Source organism: Staurois parvus, unplaced genomic scaffold (genome assembly GCF_062004578.1).
Source record: "Staurois parvus isolate SC_StPar_1 unplaced genomic scaffold, SC_StPar_1.0 ptg000720l, whole genome shotgun sequence".
Taxonomy (NCBI): domain Eukaryota; kingdom Metazoa; phylum Chordata; class Amphibia; order Anura; family Ranidae; genus Staurois; species Staurois parvus.
Window position 1 is genome coordinate 1,698,557 of NW_028318516.1, and position 15,710 is coordinate 1,714,266.

Here is a 15,710-nt window from a genome sequence, read left to right on the forward strand (position 1 = left end):
GGGCCGGCCTTCCAACAGGGAAGAGCTTCTCCTGTACTGAGTGCGGGAAGGGTTTCCGTTCTAAATCCTATCTTAATGTGCATAAAAGATCTCACACGGGGGAGAAGCCACATTTCTGTCCTGAGTGCGGGAAATGTTTTTCAGTGATGTCCAATCTTTACAGACATCAGAGATCTCATACGGGGGAAAAGCCATATTCCTGTCCTGAGTGCAGGAAATCTTTTTCTAGTAAGTCAAATCTTTACACACATCAAAGATGTCACACAGGTGAGAAGCCGTATTCCTGTCCTGAGTGCGGGAAATGTTATTTATCAAAGTTCCATCTTTTCAGACATCAGAGATCTCACACGGGAGAGAAGCCATATTCCTGCCCTGAGTGCGGGAAATGTTTTTCAGAGAAGAACAGTCTTTACACACATCAGAGATCTCACACGGGGGAGAAGCCATATTCTTGTCCTGAGTGTGGGAAATGTTTTTCTCAGAATTCCAGTCTGCACAAACATAAGAGATCTCACACAGGGGAGAAGCCATATTCCTGTCCTGAGTGCGGGAAATGTTTTTCAGAGCATTCCAGTATGTACAAACATCAGAGAACTCACACAGGGGAGAGGCCATATTCCTGTCCTGAGTGCGGGAAATGTTTTTCCGAGAAGTCCATTCTACACAAACATCAAAGATTTCACACAGGGGAGAAGCCGTATTCCTGTCCTGAGTGTGGGAAATGTTTTTCAAGGTCATCAAATCTTTACACACATCAGAGATCTCACACTGGGGAGAAGCTGTATTCCTGTTCTGAGTGCGGGAAATGTTTTATAGAAAAATCAAAACTTGTCGGACATCAAAGATCTCACACGGGGGAGAAGCCGTTTTCCTGTCCTGAGTGTGGGAAATGTTTTTCAGAGAAGTCCAGTCTGCACAAACATCAGAGATCTCACACGGGGGAGAAGTCACTTTCCTGTCCTGAGTGAGGGAAAGGTTCCTCACTGAAGTCCTGTCTTCCTGTACATCAGGGGTCCCACACAACCCTGGAGGTGTATTAGTGCCTTGAGTGCGGGAAATGTCTTCTAGATGAATGTTGCTGGACATCCCAGCTCTCATGTGGGGAAGAAGCACACCCTGATATACACCTCAGATATACTCCATGGCTGATCTTCATCATGGAAGAAACAGTTCATAAGGAGATCAGAGGCCCCCAAAGACATGGATGAAGTGTGGGACCGGGTTGGCCATTGATGGCAGGAGAAGAATAAAAATGGAGTCCTGCCCTGTGATTGGCTGAGTATATTTTGTGGTGGGAGATTTCACAAACACTTAGAGGTCTATGGAGAACAATGTTGAACGGATGTGACCGGCATTCTCCAGCTGGGAGGAGTTTTGGCCGTATTTTATTTCTTATGATCATTGGCTCCATCTAGTGGCCATAATATCATATTGGGCTAGTTTTACTGATGGAGAGATTTCAGAAAAATCACCTCATTGTGGCCTCTAGATGGAGCCGGCGATCATAGGAAATCTCTGTGTTACTTGAGGTCACACTCCTCCACCCTGAGGTCACACTCCCACACTGTGAGGTCACACTCCCGCACTGTGAGGTCACACTCCCGCACTCTGAGGTCACACTCCTGCACTGTGAGGTCACACTCCCGCACCCTGAGGTCACACTCACGCACCCTGAGGTCACACTCCCGCACTGTGAGGTCACACTTCCGTACTCTGAGGTCACACTCCCACACCCTAAGGTCACACTCCCGCACTCTGAGGTCACACTCCCGTACTCTGAGGTCACTCTCCCGCACCCTAAGGTCACACTCCCGCACCCTGAGGTCACACTCCCGCATCCTGAGGTCACACTCCCGCACCCTGAGGTCACACTCCCGCACCCTGAGGTCACACTCCCGCACTCTGAGGTCACACTCCCGCACTCTGAGGTCACACTCCCGCACTCTGAGGTCACACTCCCTCACCCTAAGGTCACACTCCCGCACCCTGAGGTCACACTCCCGCATCCTGAGGTCACACTCCCGCACCCTGAGGTCACACTCCCGCACTCTGAGGTCACACTCCCGCACTCTGAGACCCATAAAACTTTATTTTGGTGGTATTTATTCAGTGCTGAAATTTTTTTTTTTTTTTTTGCTATATAAATGAAAATGTCCAAAAAGTTTGTAAAAAAAAGTGTTTCTCTTATAAAATATTGCAAATAAATAATCTTTCTTCATAAATTTTGGCCAAAATGTATTCAGATATCTTTTTAGTAAAAAAAAAAACCCAAATTAGTTTATAACCAAAAATTATAATTTAAAAAAAAAAATTACATTTTTATTTTTTTATATTATTATGTTTTTTTACACCCATAAAGGCTGTAAAAGCAATAATTTCTCCTTCTCTCCGTCTGCATTCCTGCAGCCATTAAGAAATACTGTGAGAGCTGTGATTGGTCACAGCTTGTCACATGGTACAAGTCTGTTGGGAATAGCCCTGTACCATGTGACCTCGGTGATCATTCACAGATTTCACTAGTAGTAAGCAATGATATCAGGAAGTGACATTCTCCTTACTACTGTTCATGTGATCACTTGTCTTCAGTTCACTGGTCTTCCCAGTGAATGGCTGTGCAGGGAGGGGAGATGTCAAGACAAGTCTAATAATTGGAGGAGAGCAGACTGAGCTCCCAGCACAGCTACAGAACTGACCATGCTGAGCTCTCATGCCTACTGTGGTCAGTTTGTAATAGGAAATCAGAGGGACTAGCAGGATCACCGGGGATCTCACACAAAGGAAGCAATACAGAGAGAAGAGGAGACGTCTTCATACCAGGACATGGGACAGCCAGCACAGATCAGGAATAGGACATGTTGGAGGAACATATTCTTTGAAGGAGAAGTTCAGGCAAAGCTCTTTTGTCTGTACTTCTGTGGATCAGAGGAGTGCAGTTCATTCTGATCTCCTGTGACCCGTTTTCAGGTGAAGCCCGCTGTCAGCTGACGTCACTCAGCCGGTCCAGTCTGGGGAAAGATCCCGACATCAGAGTCTGGACCAGCCGCACCCTCCCCCTCCACAGCCCAGTGAGTGTGGGGGGGAGGGCAGAGAGCGGTGACTGACAGTCACCGCTCTCTGCTCAGAACGGCTGTGAGAACTCATGGTAAGCAATCACGTGATCGCTGAGTTCTCACACTTGGAGCCGGCGGGGGATGGGTGCAGCATCCACCTAGGGGCAAGGATAATTTTACAAAGTCAATAAATAAATGCCATACTTTTCTGGCCTTTAGATGGCGCTAAGTATCATAGAAATTAGAACCATCTTATTGCCAAATGTGGTATTCTCCATTTTATCTCCATGGAAACCATTCACCCCGCCCAGCACAGAGCCTACTCCCTCTACTCCCCCCATCCCATTCACACAGAGGGAATGACAGGCACATTCACCGGGTGTATTTCTGTGCAATTGTTTTATGAACAGACTCCTAGATGATTACAGCTACTTATATAGGGCCATCAATTTACAGATTTATTACCCATCAGTCCCCGCCCCCGAGGAACCTACAGTCTAAGGTCCCTCACATTCATACATACACATACTAGGGGCCAATATAGACAGGAGCCAATTACCTTCCAGCATGTCTTTGGTGTGTGGGAGGAAACCGGAGTACCCAGAGGAAAGCCACGCAGGCACAGGGAGAACATGCATACTCCAGACAGGTAGGGAAGTGGTTGGGATTCAAATCAATGACATTAGAGCTGCTAGGAGGAAGTGCTAACCACTGAGCCACTGTGCTGCAGAATATGTTTCTATAAAGGTGGGAAGTATGTAGCAGTGAATAGACCTCCCAGCAATGTTATTACCAGGCTGCAGCTAGGGGGCGCTCTAATGTGTACAGTGTGACCCCAGCAGAGTGATCCCATCTAGCCCACATTAACCCTCTCACTGCCAGAGCTGTTTCTGCATTTTTCTTTTGCGTACATATTAAACCGCAGACTTTGGGCCTGAAGATTAGTTAAACCCCCAAACATATATATCATGAAAGGAGAGGCCTGGAGAATAAAATGGTGATATTTTCGAATTTTTGAGAATACAGATACATTATTTTACCAATTTGTTAGTAAAATATAAAAGATGAGGTTGTGCCAAGTCAATAGATACCCAACATGTCCAGACCTAAAATGGGGCGTGCCACTGAGATGATGAAAAACATTTTATATATATACACTGCTCAAAAAATAAGAGGTACACTTTGAAAACCCATCAGATCTCAATGGGGAAAACTCTCTTGCTGAATATGTATACTGATATGGACAGGGCAATGTAAAGACGCCCCATCGTTTGAAGGAAATGAAAATGATCGATCTACAGAGAACTGAATTCAGACACCATGAAAATCAAAGTGAAAAAATGATGCAGCAGGCGAGTCCATTGTGCTGAAATTTAATTGCAGCAACTCAGAATGATACTCAGTAGTTTGTATGGCCCCCACGTGCTTGTATGCATGCCTGACTGACAATGTCGGGGGAGGCTCCTAATGAGACGACCGATGGTGTCCTGGGGGATTTCCTCCCAGATCTGGACCAGGGAACCACTGAGCTCCTGGACAGTCTGAGGTGCAATCTGGCAGAGTTGGAGGAACCAAAACATGACATCCCAGAGGTGTTCTATTGGATTTAGGTTTGGTGGCCATTCAATGGTGTCAATTCCTTCATTCTCCAGGAACTGCCTGCATACTCTCACCACATGAGGCCAGGCATTGTGATGCACCAGGAGGAACCCAGGACCCACTGCACCAGGAGGAACCCAGGACCCACTGCACCAGGAGGAAAACAGGACCCACTGCACCAGCGTAGGGTCTGACAATGGCCTAATAGCAGTCAGGGTGCCATTGTCTAGCCTGTAGAGGTCTGTATGTTCCTCCATGGAGATGCCTCCCCAGACCATCACTGACCCACCACCAAAATAGTTATGCTGAACAATATTATGGGCAGCATAACATTCTCCACGACCTCTCCTGACCATTGCATGTCTGTCACATGTGCTCAGGGGGAACCTGCTCTCATCTGTGAAAAGCACAGGGTGCCAGTGGTGGACCTGCCAATTCTGGTGTTCAATGGCAAATGCCAATCCAGCTCAATGGTGCTGAGCAGGGAGCATAGGACCCACTAGAGGACGTTGGGCCTTCAGTCCACCTTCATAAAGTCTGTTTCTGATTGTTTAGTCAGAGACATTCCCATCAGTGGCCTGCTGGAGGTCATTTTGTAGGGCTCTGGCAGTGCTGTTTCTCCTTCCACAAAGGAGCAGATACCAGTCCTGCTGATGGGTTAAGGACCTTCTATGGCCCTGTCCAGCTCTCCTAGAGTAACTGCCTGTCTCCTGGAATCTCCTCCATGCTCTTGAGACTGTGCTGGGAGACACAGCACTTCTGGCAATGGCACGTATTGATGTGCCATCCTGGAGGAGTTGGACTGCCTGTGCAACCTCTGTAGGGTCCAGGTATGGCCTCATGATACCAGTAGTGACACAGACCCTAGCCAAATGCAAAACTAGTGAAAAACAGTCAGAAAAGATGACTGGGAAAAAATGTCAGTGGCCTGTCAGTGACGATCACGGCGTCAGACCCCAGCCCCTCTCACCAAACTCGTGACCAAAGGACTAGCCAATCTAAAACCATGCTGTCACGTACGTAACAATACCACACCCAGCACAACGATTTTCCAGCTAATGGACTGCATATCGACGTACCGGCAGCCTGAATGCGCTTGTTACTGGGTCAGGTTAATTACGCAATTAACCCTTTACACTGCCACCACCTCCTTTTTATACAGAGAAAGAGGAAACTCAGCAATACACTAGGATGATTGGTTAATTGACAGTATACCGCTATCTCTACAGACTGGTTGTACAGAGGGTTAAACACTCATTTATTTATTTTGGTACTTATATAGCGCTGTCAATTTACACAAAGCTTTCAACATATATATATAGAACATTCACATCAGTCTCTAACCCTCAAGGGGTGTACAATCTAAGGTCCCTAACTTACATTCATGCATACACATATTACGGTCAATTTAGACAGGATCCAATTAACCTACCAGCATGCCTTTGGAGTGTGGGAGGAAACCCACGCAAGCACAGGGAGAACATGCAAACTCCATGCAGGAGGCACCATGGTCAGGAATCGAACCCATGACCCATTTACTGCAAGGCAGATGTGCTAACCACTAAGCCACTGTGCCACCCACAGCAGGGACTCGTAAATTGCAATTAAGAGCTATAGAAACAATTCAACACTTTTAGAAAGTAAGATTTATTACTAAAAGGTCAAAAGGGTGCAGTAGAAATATTTACAGGAAGAAGATGTAACATATATATATATATATATAAATATACAGAGCAATACAGCACAGCAAACAGATAACAGAAAGAAGTTTAGGTTAGTAAGTACTTGCCAAATAAATTCCTGGGGTTAAGCAGTTTCAAGTCTGATGAGCTAAAAAAGGGGTTTCTGGTCTCTCATTGGGTTTCGTTGTTGCCGTGAGATTCTCCTTTGCTTTCTGTCCGATAGATGTTATATTGAACGGTCCTCACTTGTCTGACTCCTCACAAGAACTAACTGCATCTTTTTCCTACACAAAACCTCTTCCCACGATGGACAAGCCAAGCCTTATTTGGCAAGAGGATTGTATAGACAGCCCCTTAGCAAGGTACGCTGAATGCGTTCCTGAGGGAGGGGGGAAATCGGAGGAGAGAGACTGATTTGGGAGTTTAAGAGAAATACCAAAATGTAGTTGTTTGGAGCAGAATGGATGACCGCGCCCATCTCTGTGTGCATGATTGTGACAGCCTCCACCTGTAAAACCATGTCTGTTTTGGGGGTCGTCTCATTTTTGCCCATCTAGTGTACCTGTTGTTCATTTTATTAACACCAAAGCAGCTGAAACTGATGAACAACCCCCTCTGCTACTTACCTGACCAGATCAATATCCCAGGAGGTTCATTGGCTTGGTGGTAGACTCTCATTAAAAAGTCTTCCTTTCATATTTTTGAGCTATATATATATATCTATTCATATGTATGATTTGACTGTCTGAGTGTCAGCTCTTTATAATCCCATTTTTCTGACTGCTCTTCTTTATCAATGTCACACGTGAAGATCTCTTTGTATCATCTCAGCTTGAGTCTAGTAGGAACGTGTGGATTCTGTTCATTCCTTCCACCTTCCAGTGACAATGTTGCTGCATATTCTTCTCAGGAAATTGTTGGCCTCATGGATCTGTTGCTACTAGAAGGTTTGTTATGGAATGACTGAGGCTCTGTTTTCATCTAAAATATAAAATCTATAAAAGAGATAACATCAGCGCAGAGTTGGAGGAAACAGAACAGACCTCCCTGTTGGCCCCAAACTGATCCCCAAAAACTACCCATGAACCCCAATCCCTTCATCCTGGGGGGAGTAAAGATGATCAAACCTGATAAGGACACCCCGTCCTGGACTCATCTCCATCCCATCTCTTTCCTAAATGTCGATGTCTAAATCCTCATCCAATTTCTATCTAAATGGCTGAATTTATCCCCAAATCTCCTCATTTATAAAGTCTAAGTGGGCTTTGTTCCCTATAGACAAGCAGCCGACAATGTCTGACACACAATCCTCCTGAACCATCGAGTCCATCAGAGATCAGAACAGATGCTGCTTTCTTTGGATATGTACGAAGCAGATGAGACACCATCATGGTCCTATCTACCCCCCACCCTAACTCACTGGGGTCTAGGTGATGTCTTCCTGAAATGGGTCATGGCTCTATACAACCCCCATCTGTGATGAGTCAATGCCATGGAGTCCAGTCTTCCTGCTTTCTGATTTGTTATTGAACATGTCAGGGATGTCACCCCCCCTCCCCCATTCATTCTAGCACCAGAACCGCTGGCTGCGCAGATCAGATCCAACCTGTGCATTAACCCTTTCTCTGCCGGGCCCTGAGATCCCCTTTTAACCCCTTGCCTACCGTGCACTGTCACCCCTTCCTGCTCAGGACAGTTTTCAGCTTTCAGCGCTCTCACACTTTGAATGACACCAACTTTTCATCATTTTTGAGACAGATAGAGCTTTCTTTTCTTTTCTTTTGTTGGTATTTAATCACCACCGGGGGGCTTTTATTTTTTGCTAAACAAACTAAAAAATGACACAATTTTGAAAAAAGTTTCTGTTATAAAATGTAAATAAGTAATTTTTCTCCTTCACTGATGTGTGCTTATGAGGCTGCACTGATAGATGGTACTGATAGGTGACACTGATGGGTACTGACAGGCATCATTGATGGGCACTGATAGATGACACTGACTGGCACTGATAGGCAGCACCAACTGGCACTGATAAGCAGCCCTGATGGGTACTGATAGATTGCACATATGAGGAGGCATTGATGGGCAATGACAGGTATCAGTGATGGGAACTGAAAGGCAGCACTGAAAGGCAGCACTGATGGGCACTGATAGACTGCACTGATGAGGAGGCACTGATGGACATTGACAGGCATCACTAGTGGACACTGAAAGGCTGCTCTGATGGGCACTGATATTTGGCATCGATGGACACTGATTGGAGGCAAAGGTGGGCTCTGAAAGGCAGCACTGATGGAGCTGCACTGATGATCATTGCCCTGATTAAAAGTGTAGAGGAGAGGACTGCCGATAGCCAGCATTTCCTGTTTACATGTGATCAGGTGTGATTGGACACAGCTGATCACATGGTAGAGCCTACATCATTGGCTCTTTACCATGATCAGTGATCCACTGTGTCCCCGGGGGTGTGCATGTGCAGATAGAGTGGGAGGATGTCATATGTCCTCCCAGAACAAGAGAGCTCCCCCCCATCCCTCATTTCTCTGTACGGTGGGCAGGAAGCGGTTAAACTCAGGTGGTCAGACCATTTTTGAAATGTTTCCATTTTTTTATTTTTTACAAACAGCCTTGAAAATTGAGAAAATCAAATCTACACAAAACTGTCAAAGAGCAATTTTGTCTAAAAATTATAATTTTTCACTTACAGTTTCCAAAATGTATAAAACCGTACATTTTATGAAAGCATAGGACGGGTAGAATGAAAAGAAGGTGACACCCCAAATCACACATTTTCTGAAAGCATAGGATTGGTAGAATGAAGAGAATTTGCCCCCCCCCCCACAAACTACATTATATGAAAGCATAGTACCGGCAGAATAAAAAGAAAGTGACCTCCCCCCCAAACTGTACATTTTCTGAAAACATAGAAGCGGGAGAATAAAAACGTGACCCACCCAAATCGTAAATTTTCTGAAAGCATGGAAGCGGGAGAATAAAAAGGTGACCCCCCCCTAAATCGTACATTTTCTGAAAGCATAGAAGCGGGAGAATAAAAAGGTGACCCCCCCTAAATCGTACATTTTCTGAAAGCATAGAAGCGGGAGAATAAAAAGGTGACCCCCCCTAAATCGTACATTTTCTGAAAGCATAGAAGCGGGAGAATAAAAACGTGACCCCCCCTAAATCATACATTTTCTGAAAGCATAGAAGCGGGAGAATAAAAAGGTGACCCCCCCTAAATTGTACATTTTCTGAAAGCATAGAAGCGGGAGAATAAAAAGGTGACCCCCCCTAAATCGTACATTTTCTGAAAGCATAGGGCAGGTAGAATAAAAAGAAGGTGACCCCCCCAAACTGTACATTTTATGACAGCTTAGGACCAGTAGAATAAAAGAAGGTGCTAGTGATTTTTCAGGTCCCGTGATATTTGTGCAAATGTTAATAAAAATATATATATATTTTCACTAAAAAAATACATAAAAGTCATTGTTAGCCGAGACAAACAACAAAACTCACAAAATTCCCGCTAACTTCCCACTAAATCTAAAACTGAACTGCGGTAATCAATAAGAAATATTTGTACATTTTAGATTGCGCCTTTTTGGGAAATGGTGAAAATCTAATAGTTGCGAAACTGTAAATGTGCAATTTAGTCTAAAAATCTGAAGATTATAATTTTTCACTTAATATTTCCAGAATTTGTAAACGACCCCCAAACCAGACATTTTCTGGAAGCATAGAACCAGTGGAATAATAAAAAGTGCTACAGATATATTAGACCCGCAATAGTTGGGAAAACGTTTATCCAATCTCTATTTTCACTAAAAATACACTAAAATCATTATTAGAGACATAAACACAACACAACGTACAACATTCCTGCTATAGTCCTACTAAGGCCTCGTTCACACAGGAAATCCTATAGTGTACGACCTGCCAGGCCTCGGTTCCCCACACGGTGATGGACACGTGCTGTGCGGTCCCATTGGTGTCATTGGGGATTCAGTGGCTGCATGGAGGACACAGCTGCTGCCCCCACCCTGACATCCATGAGGGTGCACAGCCCTGAATGCAGACAGTGTGACTTCTGGGACATGCATCCACATGGATGTCAGATTGAGATCAGCAGCTGTGTGTGTGCAGCCGCTGCGTGCCAATTGGCATCAATGGGACTGCTTGTGCAGGGATACACAGAGCACCGCTGTATACACATGCGGGTGAACAAGGCCTGACATGGGCCTATGCTGTAATGTGCCCTGTAAGGATGAGGCCCCACTTTTTTATTATTTTAATTGTTTTTATAATTTTATTGTATTTATTTTTTTGTGGGGGAGGGGGATGGTTACATATCAGAGGACTAAAGAAATCCTCGGAGTCCTCAATGCAACCTCAGCTGCACTGTAGATGAATAAATAGGAGTCTACTGTACAGAAGCTTCTATTCATTCATGAAACTAAAGCACAGAAAACACTCTTTACTATGCTTCAGTGATGAATGACCACATGAGGGATTGGTACTGATCACTCATTGTGTTCATTCAGGAAGGGGCTGGTAAACATGACATGCCCACCCCCCACTCTCCATCCTGAACACGACACTGATCTCCCACTCCAGCAGCAGCTACAGCCATGGGCGGTGGTAGAGGGGAGGCTGGCCAGCAGTACTGCAGGGAAGGTGCTTCAAGGGAACAGTAAGAGGTCTAAGGACAAGGGGGGAGTCTGAGCGGCAGAGGGAAATATTTAGACATTTTGATTCCCCGTAGCTCCCCTGCAGCAGCTGAAGCTGGTGGGAGGGGAGAGGAGAATAGGCCAGCAGCAGGGAAGCTAAAGGTAGATCTGTGCTGTGGGCGAGCAATGGGTGCTGCGTGGGGGGATCAGTGCTGCGGGGGGGATGTTAGAGGTACAGGGAACCATTCTAGAGGACAGGCAGAGGGTCTGTGGAGTGGAGGGAAGCTCAGGAGACCATGAGGTTATAGCAGAAGGGGAAAGCCATGGACATATGAAGTACTGACCTGGCTAGCTGGAAGCAGTTCTATAGGTCAGTACAACACCCATCCATGGCAGCACAAGGGTTAATGATCACCTCGGGGGGGTTTTAGGGCGCCAACATTTTCCATCATTTCATCAGCACACACCATTCTAAGGATGGACATGTTGGGTGTCTATTTACTCGGCACAACCTCATATTTTACCCCACAAAAAATGAGTAAAATCTTACATTTGTGTTCTCTAATATGACATTTAGTGTATTTATTTACTGACATTTAATCTTGATAAATCATTGAGCTTAATCATGTGACATACAAAACTGGAACTACCACCATTTTATTCTCCAGGGCCTCTGATGTCACAGAATAGATGTTTGGGGGTTTATCTCATCTTCAGGACCAAAATCTGCATTTTCCCATGTGTGCAAAATCATGCAGAAACAGCTCTGGCAGTGAGAGGGTTAATGTGGGCTAGATGGGATCCCTCTGCTGGGGTGACATTAGAGCTCCCCCTAGCTGCAGCCTGGTAATAACATTGCTGGGAGGTCTATTCATTTCTCTGCTCCATACTTCCCGTCTTTATAGAAACGTCTCCTGACATTTGGTGGTCTATTCATAGAATGTTTGTATAGCAATTCCCTCAGTGAGAGTTCATGTCCATTCCTCCTGTGTGAATGGGGGAACCAATGTTATTAGGATCACATCTGAGCTGCTGGAATGTCTTCCATTGATGGAAAATACATTGAAAACTTCTTCTCCTGCCATCAATGGCCGACCCGGTCCCACACTTCATCCATGTCTTTGGGGGCCTCCGATATCCTTATCAACTGTTTCTTCCATGATGAAGATCAGCCATGGAGTATATCTGAGGTGTATATCAGGGTGTGCTTCTTCCCCACATGAGAGCTGGGATGTCCACCAACATTCATCTAGAAGACATTTCCCGCACTCAGGGCACTAATACACCTCCAGGGTTGTGTGGGACCCCTGATGTACCGGAAGACAGGACTTCAGAGAGGAACATTTCTCTCACTCAGGACAGGAATATGGCTTCTCCCCTGTGTGAGATCTCTGATGTTTGTGCAGACTGGACTTCACTGAAAAACATTTCCCGCACTCAGGACAGGAAAGAGGCTTCTCCCCCGTGTGAGATCTCTTATGTTTACAAAGACTGGACCTGTCTGAAAAACATTTCTCGCACTCAGGACAGGCATACGGTTTCTCCCCCGTATGAGTTCTCTGATGTATGTAAAGATTAGACTTCTGTGTAAAACATTTCCCGCACACAGTACAGGAATACGGCTTTTCACCAGTGTGAGATCTCTGATGTCTGGAAAGATCGGACTTCTGTGAAAAACGTTTCCAGCACTGAGAACAGGAATATGGCTTTTCCCCTGTGTGAGTTCTCTGATGTTTGTAAAGACTGTATTTTTGTGAAAAACATTTCCCGCATTCAGGGCAGGAATACGGCTTTTCCCCCATGTGAGAGCTCTGATGTATGTAAAGTTGGGACTTCCTTGAAAAACATTTCCCGCACTCAAGGCAGGAATAAGGCTTCTCCCCCGTGTGCAATCTCTGATGTGTGTAAAGATTAAATTTATGTGAAAAACATTTCCCGCACTCAGAACAGGAGTGTGGCTTTTCACCTGTATGAGATCTCTGATGTGTGTAAAGATTAGCCTTCCTTGAAAAAAATTTCCCACACTGAGGACAGGAATATGGCTTTTCAACCACATGAGACTTCTGATGTCCGACAAGTTTTGATTTTTCTACAAAACATTTCCCACACTTAGAACAGGAATATGGCTTCTCCCCTGTGTGAGATCTCTGATGTTTGTACAGACTAGATTTTTGTGAAAAACTTTTCCCGCATTCAGGGCAGCAATATGGCTTTTCCCCCATGTGAGAGCTCTGATGTATGTAAAGATGAGACTTCTTTGAAAAACATTTCCCACACTCAGGACAGGAATATGGCTTCTCCCCCGTGTGCAACCTCTGATGTGTGTACAGATTGGATTTATGTGAAAAACTTTTCCCGCACTCAGGACACAAAAACGGCTTTTCACCTGTGTGAGATCTCTGATGTGTATAAAGATTAGCTTTCCTTGAAAAAAATTTCCCGCACTCAGGACAGGAATATGGCTTTTCAACCGCATGAGACTTCTGATGTCCAACAAGTTTTGATTTTTCTATAAAACATTTCCCACACTGAGAACAGGAATACAGCTTCTTCCCCATGTGCAATCTCTTATGATGATAAAGGTTAGACTTATCTGAAAAACATTTCCCACATTCAGAACAGAAATATGGCTTCTCCCCCGTGTGAGATCTCAGATGTTTGTACAGACTGGACCTAGCTGAAAAACATTTCCCGCACTCAGGACAGGAATGTGGCTTCTCCCCCGTGTGAGATTTTATATGCAAATTAAGATGGGATTTATAATGGAAACCTTTCCCGCACTCAGTACAGGAGAACCTCTTCAATGTTGGAAGGCCGGCCCGGTCCCACACAGTCTGAGGTTCCTCAGGATACGAGGAGTCCGATGGTCCATCTACACTGGGTGGTGCCGGATGGACATTGGAGGGAGCCGGGTTTTCTCCTGGACTATACTGTGTGATGTCCTCATCTTCTACTTTCCAGTCTGGAGACAAAGTGAGACAATCCTCGGAGGTTTTCCTCATCTCCCGGCCATGGACTAAAATACAAAGACAAAGAGGATTACTAGACAGGAGCTGATTGGTTCCCCCAAACCAGGACTCCGCCCACATCAGGCAGCTTGGGCTCTGAGGAGCTTACAATTCCACCCTCAAGGGAACTAGGAAATGGCTCCTCTGATCTCCTACCAGGTCATTTCTTTATTCATGGACCTTAGTCAGAGAGTGAGGAAACAACCAGAACTGTCTTTTATAGGAGGGACAGTGATGAGGGGATTATAGGACGAGGGTCCCCACCCCCTCTATCACTCATCGCCATCTTCCCAACACAAGAAGTACTGCACTTCCTTATTTACTCCATGATTTAGTCATGAAGAACAGCGGGGCTGAGCCCCACCAGAGGTCAGAGAGTGAGGATGGGGGGAGAACAACCAAGATGAAGACTGGACTGATCCTGAAGACCACCATCATTGGGGTATTGACTCCTCCCTCATTATCACTTTCTGTTTAAGGGTCCAAAGTTGGAGGATGTTATCACATTATTATCACCATGTAAAAGTCTGTGCTCCAATCACATCATCCGATATAAAATGTCCAGCTGGGAGGAAATGGGTGTAACAAAAGAGAATCCATATTATGTGTATATATAGCAGTGGGGGGAGGGGGAGAGCAGAAGTCAGGACTATGTAATGTACAACATAGAGTATATAGTGCAGGGGTCAGGAGGATGTAATGTACAGCATAGAGTATATAGTGCAGGGGTCAGGAGGATGTAATGTACAACAGAGTATATAGTGCAGGGGTCAGGAGTATGTAATGTACAACATAGAGTATATAGTGCAGGGGTCAGGGGTATGTAATGTACAACATAGAGTATATAGTGCAGGGGGCAGGAGGATGTAATGTACAACACAGAGTATATAGTGCAGGGGTCAGGAGTATGTAATGTACAACACAGAGTATATAGTGCAGGGGTCAGGAGTATGTAATGTACAACATAGAGTATATAGTGCAGGGGTCAGGAGGATGTAATGTACAATATAAATTATACAGTGTAAGGGTCAGGACTCATAATATTGGTATTCAGTAATCAGTGGAAGATTAAATGTTTACTGTAGACAAGTTGCAGAGATCCCACACCGCTGCCTCCCATCTCCTGAGATTGCACTCAGTGACTTGGGTCTGAGACACTACAGACATATCCCTCCACCCGGCACAGGTAACAAATACTGGGAGAATTGCTATGTCACCACCATGAGGAATAAGATCAAAATCACACACCCCAGGTGCCTAGGTCTAGTGATGTCTATGGTAAAAATCAACATTTTGCTGCCAGCTGAACCCCAGAACCTCCATAAATCCAGTCTAGATACATAAATTGTGTCTGCAGCACAGAGAAGGAAGATTATCCGAGAGAAATCCAGGAATACAGGACGGGGAACACAGCTCAGGAAAGTGACCAGGGGATTACAGGCTGATATCACCCAGTCCCCGCCCTACTCTGGACCAATCAGTGAGCAGTATGGGTGGAGGAATGGATTTAGTGTTCATGACCCACCTGTGCTGATCTCTGTAGGAGTGTCCTCCTCTATAAATGTCCCCGTTATTCCATCCTCCTCCATAGACTGCTGATCATCCCTCACATACGCCTCTTCTTCTTCTGCTTTCACCTCAAATTCTATATCGATTGGATCTCCACTCTAAATCAAGGAAATGAGAGAAAATATCATCTGTAAA

General features: G+C 45.2%; 1 protein-coding gene across 1 annotated transcript in view; it reads right to left on the bottom strand.

The window, feature by feature from the left end:
* Positions 1-15,710, bottom strand: part of LOC149445484 (uncharacterized) — a 114,128-nt gene that overhangs the window by 41,183 nt on the left and 57,235 nt on the right. The window contains exon 2 of the mRNA XM_089653779.1: positions 12,375-13,778. Within this exon, the coding sequence (XP_089509905.1) occupies positions 12,375-13,778 (1,404 nt within the window). The remainder of the gene's footprint in view (positions 1-12,374; positions 13,779-15,710) is intronic.